Source organism: Leptodactylus fuscus, chromosome 1 (assembly GCF_031893055.1).
Source record: "Leptodactylus fuscus isolate aLepFus1 chromosome 1, aLepFus1.hap2, whole genome shotgun sequence".
Taxonomy (NCBI): Eukaryota; Metazoa; Chordata; class Amphibia; order Anura; family Leptodactylidae; genus Leptodactylus; species Leptodactylus fuscus.
This window is the reverse complement of record NC_134265.1, coordinates 66056606-66071831: the sequence shown is the minus strand read 5'-3', so window position 1 is coordinate 66071831 and position 15226 is coordinate 66056606. Positions and strand designations below refer to the sequence as shown.

The 15226-nt window shown below is 43.3% G+C and overlaps 1 protein-coding gene across 1 annotated transcript in view; it reads right to left on the bottom strand.

Moving 5' to 3' along the window:
• Window positions 1-9803: 9803 nt before the first annotated feature.
• Window positions 9804-15226, bottom strand: part of FAM81B (family with sequence similarity 81 member B) — a 52825-nt gene continuing 47402 nt past the window's right edge. Inside the window, exons 7-8 of the mRNA XM_075271960.1 lie at window positions 11956-12151; window positions 9804-9937 (exon numbers count right to left, since the gene is read on the bottom strand). Of these exons, the coding sequence (XP_075128061.1) occupies window positions 9804-9937; window positions 11956-12151 (330 nt within the window). The remainder of the gene's footprint in view (window positions 9938-11955; window positions 12152-15226) is intronic.

Here is a 15226-nt window from a genome sequence, read left to right as displayed (position 1 = left end):
GCAGTGTGCTGTCTGTCCCCCAAGCTGATCAGCTTCAGCACAGCCTGCTGACGTCTACCAACGCCAGTGCTGCAACGTTTCCAACTCGTAGCTGGGGTCAATCTAACAGCGGAGGAGGAGGCGGTGGCGGAGGAGGAGGCGGTGGCGGAGGAGGAGGCGGTAGAGGAGGAGGAGGAGGGGGGTGTTCTTCTCGTGCCCCTGCCAGGAATGTTAGGCGGGGAGACGAGGTACACCGGGCCAGTTTGGGAAGCAGTCCCAGCCTCAACTACATTCACCCAGTGTGCCGTCAGTGAAATGTAGCGTCCCTGTCCGCATGCACTTGTCCACGCGTCGGTGGTCAAGTGGACCTTTGTGCAAAGCGCGGAACTAAGGGCCCGCCTGATGTTGAGTGACACGTGCTGGTGCAAGGCGGGGACGGCACACCGGGAGAAGTAGTGACGGCTAGGGACGGCATAGCGAGGTGCCGCAGTTGCCATCAGGTCCAGGAAGGCGGGAGTTTCAACAAGCCGGAACGCCAACATCTCCTGGGCCAGCAGTTTAGCGATGTTGGCGTTCAAGGCTTGCGCGTGTGGGTGGTTAGCAGTGTATTTCTGCCGCCGCTCCAATGTCTGAGAGATGGTGGGTTGTTGTAAAGAAGCGCCTGATGGTGCCTTTGATGGTGCAGGAGAAGGAGATAAGACAGGAACAGGGGAGGATGAGGGAGAAGTCAACAAAGTGGCGGAGGCAGATGAAGTGGTGTCCTGGCTCGTCCTCTGGAGTGCATCGCCAGCACAGTCAGCAGTGGCAGTGGCAGAGGCAGAGGCAGTGGCAGTGGCGTGAACGGCAGGCGGCCTTTGTCCTGCCGTTGCTGCCTGCCACTGATTCCAGTGCTTGGATTCCAAATGACGGCGCATTGAAGTGGTGGACAGGTTGCTCTTCTCAGAGCCCCTAATCAATTTCGAGAGGCAAATTGTGCAGACAACACTATATCTGTCCTCGGCGCATTCCTTGAAAAAACTCCACACCTTCGAGAAACGTGCCCTCGAGGTGGGAGTTTTTCGGGGCTGGGTACGAACTGGAACATCTTGGGAGATTCCGGGTGTGGCCTGGCTTCGCCTAAGCTGCTGACCTCTGCCTCTGCCTCTAGCTACCCTTTTTGGTGCTGCACTTGCCTCAACATCCACACTACTTTCCCCGCTTGACATCCCCCCTGTCCAGGTCGGGTCAGTGTCCTCATCATCCACCACTTCCTCTTCCAACTCCTGTCTCATCTCCTCCTCCCGCACAATGCGCCGGTCAACTGGATGCCCTGACGGCAACTGCGTCACATCATCGTCGATGAGGGTGGGTTGCTGGTCATCCACCACCAAATCGAACGGAGATGGAGGAGACTCTAGTGTTTGAGCATCTGGACACAGATGCTCCTCTGTTAGGTTTGTGGAATCGTGACGTGGAGAGGCAGGTTGAGGGACAATGAAAGGAGCGGAGAACAGCTCTGGGGAGCAGGGACAGTTGGGGTTATTGTTCTGTGAAGCTTGGGAATTTTGGGATGAAGGAGGACAAGACTGTTGGGTAATAGGAGGAGAGGAGGCAGAGTCTGACTGGCTGCTGGACAATGTGCTGTAAGCGTTCTCTGACAGCCATTGCAAGACCTGTTCCTGGTTCTCGGGCCTACTAAGGTTTGTACCCTGCAGTTTAGTTAATGTGGCAAGCAACCCTGGCACTATGGAGTGGCGCAATGCTTGCTGCCCCACAGGAGTAGGCACGGGACGCCCTGTGGCTTCACTGCTACCTTGCTCCCCAGAACCATTCCCCCGACCTCGCCCACGGCCTCGTCCACGTCCCTTTCTGGGAGCCTTGCGCATTTTGAATTCCCAGTTAGAAATTGGCACTATATACCAGTAGCAAAAATTGTGGGTGCACGTAACCCCAATATATTCTTTGAATTCCCAGTCAGACAATGGCACTATATACCAGTAGCAAGAAATGAGGGTATTTATAACCCCAATATATTCTTTGAATTACCAGTCAGAAACTGGCACTATATGGCAGTAGCAAGAAATGAGGGTATTTATAACCCCAATATATTCTTTGAACTCCCAGTCAGACAATGGCACTGTATACCAGTAGTAAAAATTGTGGGTGCACGTAACCCCAATATATTCTTTGAATTACCAGTCAGAAACTGGCACTATATGGCAGTAGCAAGAAATGAGGGTATTTGTAACCCCAATATATTCTTTGAATTCCCAGTCAGAAACTGGCACTGTATACCAGTAGTAAAAATTGTGGGTGCACGTAACCCCAATATATTCTTTGAATTCCCAGTCAGACAATGACACTATATACCAGTAGCAAGAAATGAGGGTATTTATAACCCCAATATATTCTTTGAATTCCCAGTCAGAAACTGGCACTATATGGCAGTAGCAAGAAATGAGGGTATTTATAACCCCAATATATTCTTTGAATTCCCAGTCAGACAATGGCACTGTATACCAGTAGTAAAAATTGTGGGTGCACGTAACCCCAATATATTCTTTGAATTACCAGTCAGAAACTGGCACTATATGGCAGTAGCAAGAAATGAGGGTATTTGTAACCCCAATATATTCTTTGAATTACCAGTCAGAAACTGGCACTATATGGCAGTAGCAAGAAATGAGGGTATTTGTAAACCCAATATATTCTTTGAATTCCCAGTCAGAAACTGGCACTGTATACCAGTAGTAAAAATTGTGGGTGCACGTAACCCCAATATATTCTTTGAATTCCCAGTCAGACAATGGCACTATATACCAGTAGCAAGAAATGAGGGTATTTATAACCCCAATATATTCTTTGAATTACCAGTCAGAAACTGGCACTATATGGCAGTAGCAAGAAATGAGGGTATTTGTATTCCCAATATATTCTTTGAATTCCTAGTCAGAAACTGGCACTGTATACCAGTAGTAAAAATTGTGGGTGCACGTAACCCCAATATATTCTTTGAATTACCAGTCAGAAACTGGCACTATATGGCAGTAGCAAGAAATGAGGGTATTTGTAACCCCAATATATTCTTTGAATTCCCAGTCAGAAACTGGCACTGTATACCAGTAGTAAAAATTGTGGGTGCACGTAACCCCAATATATTCTTTGAATTCCCAGTCAGACAATGGCACTATATACCAGTAGCAATAAATGAGGGTATTTATAACCCCAATATATTCTTTGAATTTCCAGTCAGACAATGGCACTGTATACCAGTAGTAAAAATTGTGGGTGCACGTAACCCCAATATATTCTTTGAATTCCCAGTCAGAAACTGGCACTATATGGCAGTAGCAAGAAATGAGGGTATTTATAACCCCAATATATTCTTTGAATTCCCAGTCAGACAATGGCACTGTATAGCAGTAGTAAAAATTGTGGGTGCACGTAACCCCAATATATTCTTTGAATTCCCAGTCAGAAACTGGCACTATATGGCAGTAGCAAGAAATGAGGGTATTTATAACCCCAATATATTCTTTGAATTCCCAGTCAGAAACTGGCACTGTATACCAGTAGTAAAAATTGTGGGTGCACGTAACCCCAATATATTCTTTGAATTCCCAGTCAGACAATGGCACTATATACCAGTAGCAAGAAATGAGGGTATTTATAACCCCAATATATTCTTTGAATTCCCAGTCAGAAACTGGCACTATATGGCAGTAGCAAGAAATGAGGGTATTTATAACCCCAATATATTCTTTGAATTCCCAGTCAGACAATGGCACTGTATACCAGTAGTAAAAATTGTGGGTGCACGTAACCCCAATATATTCTTTGAATTACCAGTCAGAAACTGGCACTATATGGCAGTAGCAAGAAATGAGGGTATTTGTAACCCCAATATATTCTTTGAATTCCCAGTCAGAAACTGGCAATGTATACCAGTAGTAAAAATTGTGGGTGCACGTAACCCCAATATATTCTTTGAATTCCCAGTCAGACAATGGCACTATATACCAGTAGCAAGAAATGAGGGTATTTATAACCCCAATATATTCTTTGAATTACCAGTCAGAAACTGGCACTATATGGCAGTAGCAAGAAATGAGGGTATTTGTAACCCCAATATATTCTTTGAATTCCCAGTCAGAAACTGGCACTGTATACCAGTAGTAAAAATTGTGGGTGCACGTAACCCCAATATATTCTTTGAATTACCAGTCAGAAACTGGCACTATATGGCAGTAGCAAGAAATGAGGGTATTTGTAACCCCAATATATTCTTTGAATTCCCAGTCAGAAACTGGCACTGTATACCAGTAGTAAAAATTGTGGGTGCACGTAACCCCAATATATTCTTTGAATTCCCAGTCAGACAATGGCACTATATACCAGTAGCAAGAAATGAGGGTATTTATAACCCCAATATATTCTTTGAATTACCAGTCAGAAACTGGCACTGTATACCAGTAGTAAAAATTGTGGGTGCACGTAACCCCAATATATTCTTTGAATTACCAGTCAGAAACTGGCACTATATGGCAGTAGCAAGAAATGAGGGTATTTGTAACCCCAATATATTCTTTGAATTCCCAGTCAGACAATGGCACTGTATACCAGTAGTAAAAATTGTGGGTGCACGTAACCTCAATATATTCTTTGAATTCCCAGTCAGACAATGGCACTATATACCAGTAGCAAGAAATGAGGGTATTTATAACCCCAATATATTCTTTGAATTCCCAGTCAGACAATGGCACTGTATACCAGTAGTAAAAATTGTGGGTGCACGTAACCCCAATATATTCTTTGAATTCCCAGTCAGAAACTGGCACTATATGGCAGTAGCAAGAAATGAGGGTATTTATAACCCCAATATATTCTTTGAATTCCCAGTCAGACAATGGCACTGTATACCAGTAGTAAAAATTGTGGGTGCACGTAACCCCAATATATTCTTTGAATTACCAGTCAGAAACTGGCACTATATGGCAGTAGCAAGAAATGAGGGTATTTATAACCCCAATATATTCTTTGAATTCCCAGTCAGACAGTGGCACTGTATACCAGTAGTAAAAATTGTGGGTGCACGTAACCCCAATATATTCTTTGAATTCCCAGTCAGACAATGGCACTATATACCAGTAGCAAGAAATGAGGGTATTTATAACCCCAATATATTCTTTGAATTACCAGTCAGAAACTGGCACTATATGGCAGTAGCAAGAAATGAGGGTATTTATAACCCCAATATATTCTTTGAATTCCCAGTCAGAAACTGGCACTGTATACCAGTAGTAAAAATTGTGGGTGCACGTAACCCCAATATATTCTTTGAATTCCCAGTCAGACAATGGCACTATATGGCAGTAGCAAAAATAGTGGGTGTATATAGCCCCAATTCTATTGCTAGGGGACTTGCAGGGTATTTCTGGGGTGAAGGTGGGGGGGGCACACCGTTGGAACGGGTATCGGGGGTATATATCAGGTATACGGGAATACACTGACAGTGTATTCCATTCAGGATCCTGGGAAAGCTGGGTTGCGGCGATTGAGCCCGTCAGTGCCACGTTACACTGACAAGCTTCTCCCTGGAATTTAGCTCTTACAAGAGCTGTTGTGGTTGTCTTCTCCTTCCTATCTAGCCTGTCCCTGCCTACCCAGAATCTAAGCCCTAGCTAGCTGGACGGAAACCTCCGTCCTTGGTGAATTGCAAGCTCAGAATGACGCGAACCTGGGCGGCGCTGTTCTTTTAAATTAGAGGTCACATGTTTTCGGCAGCCAATGGGTTTTGCCTACTTTTTTCAACGTCACCGGTGTCGTAGTTCCTGTCCCACCTACCCTGCGCTGTTATTGGAGCAAAAAAGGCGCCAGGGAAGGTGGGAGGGAAATCGAGTAATGGCGCACTTTACCACGCGGTGTTCGATTCGATTCGAACATGCTGAACAGCCTAATATCCGATCGAACATGAGTTCGATAGAACACTGTTCGCTCATCTCTAATAGTAACCTCCATCACCATCGGGTATCATTGTTTAAAAAATGAAATAAACTAAAACATGGTAGTCCAACACAATGATTGTACATTTTATTTGCCACCATGTGATGAATATGGGGCCTATGGAAATTTTAACATATGTGGGAAATATTTCCTGGCATGTATATTAGATTAAAGGGTTCCTGACGCATGGAAAATGTTGTGCAATCTGTAGCAAGCATGTTATAGGAGAAGTAGCTGAGCAGATTGATGTATAGGCCTTAGTTAAGACCTCATTCACCCGTGGGTGAGGTAGCCCCCCACTCAGCTTGTTTGTGGATGGTGTACTGTCTGAGGTTGATTTGCTTTTCACTTCAGTAAAATGCAGATCAGTTTTTTTGTTGTTGCATTTTCTATATTTTGAATGTCCCTGGGTCTGTGAAATACTGAGGGCACACGGATATCATGTGTTTTTATTTTCACATGCTTCCATATTTTTTTTTGTGGACCACACTGATGTCTGAATAAATACATTGAAATAAACGGGTATATATAGAATCCGCAAAAAATGGAGATATCATACATATGTGAAATGTGGACATGTGACATATCTTATTCATTTAAATCTCCGCTCTTAGGAGTCCAGTGGGCAGACTTTATCAGTGATTGACAGCTATCTCTGTAGGCAGTTATGTAAGGAAAGTTGTCAATCACTGAATAGGACCACCCACTGGACTCCTAAGGATAGAAAGGTCATAGACATAAAATAACATACAAGTTATACGGACTCTTTTCACATAAAACTATACACCAATCTGCTCAGCTCTTCCTGCTCTATAACATGCTGCCTACAGATTGCATGATACTTTCCATGTGACAGGATCCCTTTAAGTGTACAAACATGGTGTCCACTTAGCCTAAGATGAACACTTGAGGTATGCTTTATTATATAGCCATTGGTAAAATTGTGTTTTTGTAAGGTATAGAAAGGAAGATAATGAATATGGCGTGAGAGCAGAAATATGATTACAGTAATGAGTCACTTTGTGAGCGGTTCTATTTATTACATACAATGGCATCGCAATCTTCTCAGCCACTCGTACCTCTTCTGGAATAAAATGGCAGCGTACAAGTCTCTTTTAATTAATGTATCTTTACTTCACTACACCTACTGCACAGTCATGGTCGCTGACTCAAATCCAGTACTAAAAGCTGCTTTATTTTATACCAACAAAATAATTAGAGCAACGTTTACATATATAAAAGGATCATTTATGTAAAATACAGTCCATTAAAGTGCAAGAAACTGAAGAAATTCAATATAATATAAAAGGCCCTTAGAACATTTACAAGATTAATGTTATAGTACAAATGTGTTATATCTAAAGGGCTTATGTCTGGATACAAGTCACGTCTCTATGTATTGTTCCCCTGTATACCATCTCTCTTATATTACATTATATTTAAAGAGCCTGTGTCTGGAGACAAGTCACGTCTCCATGTATTCTTCCGCTCCCCTGTATAACATCTTCCATGTGTTACAGTAGATCTAAAGGATTTATGTCTGGCTACAAACCACATCTCCATGTATTGCTCCCTTGTATACCATTTTCCATGTATTAAAGTATACCTAAAGGACTTATGTCTGGAGACAAGTGACTTCTCTCTATATTCCTATATATCATCTCTGATACGTTACAGTAGATCTAAAGGGATGCAAGTAACTTTGCTATATATTGTTCCACTGTATATCATCTCTCATTTGTTATAGTTTATCTAAAGAGCTTGTTTCTGGATTCAAGCCATGTTTCTATGTATTGCTCAAGTTGCACAAAATAATCCAGATTTTAATCTGCATTATATAAAATTGTATGTTGTGATCTTTTCTCTACTGCGTGATTGGTTTAGATAACCGTACTATGAGCACCATACACTAATGTGAGAGTGCGAGACACTTTCTTCAGGTTATGTCTGGGTACCAGTCACTTCTCCATGTATTGCCCCTCTATACAACATCTTCTATGTTTCTTATGGTCAATAGTTCATCATTTCTGAAGTATAAACCCAAATTTTCTGTTGAAATGTGACATTTCCTGTGAGTACTCATGTACTGTACTAAGACATATTATGTATGTCAGATACCACTTGGTAGGGCACATTCTATTTATTTTTTGTCCTGTCTTGTCTGTACGTCCTATTGGGGATTGTGGGATCTATAAGAGTTGCTCTCATTGGCACTAAAAATATTTATTAGTTCTGTGTATACAGTGCTTATGGAAAATCTGTCTCCATGGTTACAGACTACAAACAAATCCCGTGTAGTCTGATCCTCCATTTGTACCCTTTTTTTGTTAAAGGGTCTCTATCATTGGGAAAGCTCATTTTTAACTAAGCATATATTTGCATAGCCATAGCCACACATACCTTTTGGTTGTTAATCCCTTCATCCATTTTTGAGCCGGCTTTTATTGATATGCTAGTTAGCCAGCAACGAGCATTGGAAGTTAATTAAGCACTGTCTGCTGTGTGTACACAGGGGGAGGTGAGAGCAGGGAAGGCTGATGAGTCATCACCAACAGCAGTCTCCCTGCTCTCACCTCCCTATGTGTAGACATATCACACAGAGCTCAGTGAACTTCCGGTGCTCAGTGCTGGCTAATTTGCATATCAATAAAAGCGGAATAATTCAAAAATGGCTGAGAGGATTAACAAACAAAAGGTATGTCTGGAATAGCCTTTCTAAAGGCTATACAAATATATGCTTAGTTAAAAATGAGCTTTCCCAGTGCTAAAATCCCTTTAAGCAACAAACAGAAGGAGAATGTAGAGTTAGTGAGTACAATTACGATATGTTCATATCATATTTTGTGTGTATGCATCTGTGTATGCATCTGCTGTTCATGTAAAATGCGTTCCTAACCATTATGGCTCCCATGAATGCCAGATTGTTCTTTTACCATCTGCCATTGGTATACTGTAAATTTAAATACATTGGAGCAGTATGCAGAAATGCACACATCCCTTTAAGAAAAAGCTTAAACAGTAGCATGACAGACATGACAAGAGTCATGTAACTCTCCATGGCCTTTCTGTAGACATCTAGGTAAGTAGCTTTATTCATTTATTGTTGTTCTCAAATGTGTGGTAAAAGCTACTAAGAAGAAAACCGATGTTAGTCCGGGGCCCCACGGACCGGAAACGCCGCAATTTGCTCGCAGTGGAGACGCTGCAGGAAAAATTGCAGCGTTGTACAGTGCAGGCAAAGTGGATGGGATTCATGCGAACCCCATCCCCACTTTGCGGAAAAGATCGCAGCGCAGACACGCTGCGATTTGCAAAGCCGTTGCGGCTTTGCAAATCGCAGCATGTCAATTATATCTACGGAAACGCCGACGGCTTTCCCGTAGATATAATGTTAAGAGAAAGACCACAGAGGAAAACTGTTAACTTTCTCTTAAAAGCGCTGCGGAAAGAACCGCAATGCGTTCACGCAGCGGTTCTTCCCGCAGCACTTTAGTGCTGCAGATACGGTCCGTGGGGCCTTAGCCTTAAGCTGTTTTAGGTTACTGTTGCTTTTGATATATTTCACCACGATCACTTTAATCCTTCCACTTCTTATATTTTATAGATTCCAGTGTAGCTATTCATTACATTTCAGTATTTTACAATAATGAGTTTGTAACGCTGCCAGAAATTTCTGCATTTTTTTTTTTGTTAAGGGAGGAATACTAAATAGAGAAGAAAGTATAATGAGAAGCAAACCACACACCGAATAGGAACTGTATCAGTGCACAGGCTCTAGGATCATGTGAAATACGCACTATAAAGTAATGAGCCCTGCAGGCCCGAATATTGGCACAAGTATCTCAAATATCTTTCAGTTCCACAATTTTCCGTCGTATTTGCTTCATGTCTTTGTGGAATTTTCTACTTTCTAGTTTGACTTTTGTGTCTTGGATTTGTTGAAGAGAATTCAAAGATTCCTGTATTGCCTGGAAACCTGTTACAGAACCAAAACAAGAGGGGTGTAAGTAGTCAGGGACATGAAATGTAATAAATACATATAAGAGACAACAATGAGCCTAGTAAAAGGGTTATAACATGAGATTGATTTATCCCATATCCATAGGATAGTAGATAAATTGCTGATCAGTGGGGTCTGACTGCTGAGCCTCCCACCGACTCTAAGGACATGGGGTGTTACATTCTCATTGAGGACAATGGGATCAGTGGGGGGTCTCAGTGGTCAGATTTGGAATTTATTTTCTATCCTGTGGATAGAGGATAAATAAATTTTGTGCATAACCCCTTTAATATCTTACTTTTCTATTCTAGCCGATATTATAATCAATATTCTCTGCCATTAGTGTACCATACTATTAATACAATGTATTAGGCCTTATTCACATCCGTATTCAAGTTTCCATTTGAGAAGTCCACTTTGAGACCCCCTGAGCGGAAACCTATACACATTAAAAAGCAGTTATCTGGGAAACCTGTGGACCCCATAGACTAAAATGCAGTCCATGTGTAAGCAGCTCTGTTCTCTCCGCATGTTTTGTGTGGAAACTGAACAGAAAACACACGGACCCCATTATAGTCTATGGGGTCCATGGGTATCATGAAGGTAATCACTTTTTAATGTGTATAATGGTTTCCATTTGGGGGGGGGGGGGGTCGTCTCAAGTGAACTCCCAGAATGGAAACCCAAACGAAGATGTGAACCGGGCCTTAGAGTACCTGTGCTATGAAATAGTGTATATGTTTGTGTATTATATACATGTGTGCTGCTTCTACAGGCGGTAAAAGGCATAGTCTAGGAATTTTCACTATTAACATTTCATGCTGAACATTTACATAACAAACACATCTCTAGGTTTATGTAAATGGGATGTGCTTATGAAGTATTTGATGTATTTATGTCACTTCCTGAGAAGAAGAAAGCAGCCATGTTGTTGAAGTCCTGCACAGCCTACAAATATAACCATATTTAAATTTGATAAATAAAATAAATAAAAAATGTAGATGTTCTCTAAACATATTAGTTGTAATAGTCTTTTGTCTTGATCGTTTGCCAGTTCCATAAATGCTGGAACTTTCTATGGTCAGGTACTCGTCAGAAACTCAGCCATGATTTCATTATTGAGGACGGTTTATCAGGCAAATACACTACATGTATGAGAGGATAACCTGGTCACGATAAGGAAACCCTGACTGGGTTTCTGACAAGTTCCTGCAATCATGTTCATATCCATTGGCCAACAAAAAAGACTAACACCCCTAAGATGGTTAGAGAAAATCTTTAAAAGTCTACAAAAAATGTCATTATTTATATTTGCAAAAATGTGTAAATCATGGCTACTATTGTATCACATGTGACTGATATCTCACAATATATTAAAGTCTGTGTACATACAGAAGTCCATTACCGGGCTGGAAGTGAGATATGTGTAGTGCACATTGTTGAGATGAACACCAATGACTGCATTGATCATGTGGTCATGTATTGGTCAATAAAGAAGATGCATACTAGGAGGCCTGGTCTGAATAAGAGGGTGGTCATTGGAGAGGTTTCATGGTATACATCATCGACAGCCTTGTTTTTATATAGTCTAGGTTTTATAACGCAGTAACTGGACATAGTGGATTGATCTAAGGTTGTCTATGTAATAATGATATTTCATGATATTTACACTTCTTACCAGTTTCTTTTTTACTGCCCCTCTAATTCGCACCATCAGAATATTTTCTGTTCCACATTTGAGTATTGTATAGATGGAGCCCCTGCCGGAGTTGCTCTCAGTAGCACTTTTGCTCCATTTACAATAGTCTTAGGAGAGAACACTTCTTCTACCACCTCCCACACACTCATTGAAATGCATGGTAGTTATTCCCATCAACCTATGTGCAATTCTTTAATGAAATGCTAATGTTCTTTTTCCCCGTAGCTTGTATGATGTTGTGGTACATCATGACTGAGCTGGAAGCTGTTATATAAGAGGAATGACAATGACTTGCCTGCTCTATATTCACTTTTCATATTCTCAATCTCATCCCAGATTTGGTTTTCAAGTTTTGTAATTCTGGTAGCCATTTTGTCCTCTGCGTGCTTCATCTTGCTGAATTTCGCTTCCAGTCTTTGTGCATGCTCGGTGTTGTCTACTTTCAAAGTCAGGTGATGTACGTTCTCCTGCAGTCTCTTTTCTGTAGTGTCCTATGAAAGTATAAATCTATTATACACTGAGGACAATGACATGGTTTCAGGATACTCTGTCACAATGTGTCTATCCTATGTGTAGCCACCCAGTGGTTGTGTCGTGAATTGCAGTCTGTCAGTGGTTTTGCCACCATGTCCAGAGATGGTGCTGAATTGTTTTGTTTTTTTTAAACTCGTTTTATTGAAAAAGATGTAACAATGAAACAATACACTCAGGAGTACACATAATCAAAACATACAAAATAAAATACAATGAAAAGGAAAAAAGTCTAAACAAACAAAGATCCACCACACCGCCATCCCGACCCAGGCTAAACCCACCCCGCCTACAAAAGACGGAACAGAGAGTAAAGCAGTCCAGACAAGGGGGAGTACAGCATCATCCGGTGGGTAACCATCTTACTATGTGAAGGCGCCTAGTGCTGAGCGCATCGAGGAGGCAGAGTGTTGGGTATTAGGAGAATCACACCATGCTCCCCACACCTTGGTGAATTTTTGGGGGCAGCCCCTACCTTTATATATAATCTGGTTAAATGGAAGAATAGAATTGACCAGCCTCCGCCATTGAGATACTGATGGGGGGCGCGGGGCCATCCACCGCAGGGCGATGGCCTTCCTGGCATAGAACAGACATTCCCGAAGAAAAATCCGGGTGTGATGCTGCCACAACTCCTCATCCAATACACCAAATAAACAAACTTCAGGGGAAAACGGGACAGGGCGATCGAGGACGTCTATCAGGAGATCAACCACCCCTCTCCAGAAGGTCTGCACAACTGAACAGGTCCACATCATGTGCCAGAAGTCCGCTCGAGGATGCGGACACCGAAGGCAGTTCGGGCCCGGCAATCGACCCATCTTGTAAAGACGGGCAGGGGTCAAGTAGCACTGATGCAAAATGAAAATTTGGATCAGCTTATTGTTGGCTGAGGGCGAAACATACAGGGGAGATTCCAAAATGTCCTGAAACGTCTCATCTGTTAGCTCAGGAATATTGGTGCGCCAGCGGGACAGGGCCGGGGCCTCGGTCAGGGACACTTTCGCGTGAATCAGATGCTCGTAAAGGACCGAAATCAGACCTCCTGGGCCCTGAGAGCGTAGCACACCAATCAGTGGATACACAGAAATAGCACTAGGCTGGGTAGGGAATATAGAGGAAAGGGCATGGCGTATTTGGAGGAATCGGAAGAATTGATGGCGGGGAATCTCATGGGATACCTGCAGAGAATCAAATGTGACGAAGACTCCCTGCACATATAAATCCGACAGAAAGGACACCCCATAACGAGACCAGGATTGAGCATCGGGCAACTTGTAAAGGTCGGGTAAGCTAGGATTATCCCACAGGGGGGTCTCCGCAGGGGCGTCAGTATAGGACGATACTGCCCGGGCCTGTTTCCAGACCCGCGCCGCCAAAGCATGTAAGGGTAAGAGCTTGCCTCTGAACAGCTGAGGGTGGTCCAACACCGGCCATAGGATACGCAAGTCCAGGTGATGAGCCAAATGCGCCTCAGGGCCTCGTAGAGGCTCCGGGGAAAGCCAAGATTTGAGAAATCGAAGTTGGCTAGCTAAATAGTAGAGGAACAGGTCGGGAAGAGATGCACCACCAAGCTGTTTCGGTCTCTGGAGAGCAGACAATTTCAATTTGGATCTGGAATGGCCCCACACAAAGGATATCATTAGGGAGTCTAGCTGCTTAAAGAATCGGAGTGGCACAAGTACAGCTGAGTGGCTCAACACGTATAAGCACTTGGGTAAGACAATCATTTTAATTAAATTGATCCGACCCGCCACCGACAGAGGCAGCGCAGCCCATGTGTGAAACTTAATTCTAAAATGGGGAAGGAGTGGGAATACATTCAGATCTAGGAACCGTTTATGGTCTCTAGAGAGCACTATGCCAAGGTATTTGCAAGAGGAGACTACTGGCAGCCCACACATCACTCCCCCCTCCACTGCCGCTGAGGCACGACCAATACGCATATAAGAAGATTTGGCCCAGTTAGTGCGCAAACCTGAGTAATTGCCAAATATCTCTATTAGCTCCATGGCACGGGGCAATGATATAGAGGGTTGATTCAAAAAAAGGAGGAGGTCGTCGGCATAAAGCGCGACTCTTTCCTCTCGGGGACCAATAATTATTCCCTGATAAACAGGATCCCTCCGAAGAAGTATGGCCAGGGGCTCTATAGCTAAGGCAAACAGCAGCGGCGAAAGTGGACAGCCCTGTCGCGTGCCTCTACCCAATGAAAAATACGAGGACAGCGAACCATTAATGGATAGCGCTGCTCTGGGAGATTGATACAAAAGGGATACCCAAGTAATGAAGCCATCACCAAATCCAAATCTACGCAAGGAATCCAAGAGGAAGGGCCATTCGACCGAGTCAAAGGCTTTGGTTGCGTCTAAGGAAGCAATCGCCCAATCCTCAGGAGAGACCGAACCAATCTGGGTCACCACCTGGACGCGCCGGAGATTATCAGATGTGGATTTTCCCGGCATAAATCCAGTTTGGTCCGGATGGATCAAATCAAGGACTACCGTATTAAGCCTATTGGCCAGCATTTTGGCCAAAAGCTTGTAATCAATATTCAACAGGCTAATAGGTCTATATGAGCCGCAATCCAGCGGGTCCTTGTCTGGTTTAAGCAGCAATATAATGGTAGCATCATAAAAGGACGCCGGGAGACTGCGGCCATCAAAGGCGGACTTAAAACATTCCAACAGCACGGGGAGAAGCATATCCCGATACTGGGAATACACCTCTACAGGAATGCCATCTGGGCCCGGAGATTTCCCCGTTGCCATGCCGGACAGCGCCTCCGTCAACTCCTCCAACGTGAAGGGGGAGTCCAAAAAAGCACGCTGTTCAGCAGATAAGGTGGGAAAGGGGATGGAGTCCAGGTAAACAGACAGCTCTTGATCACTAGCCCCAAGTTTGGAGCAATATAGCTCACCATAATACTGGTGAAATCTATCACGGATGCCCTGGCTATTAGAAATAATGTCACCCGTGGCTGAACGCACACGGAGAATGGCAGGGGAGGCCGTATTCTGATGCACCAAATGGGC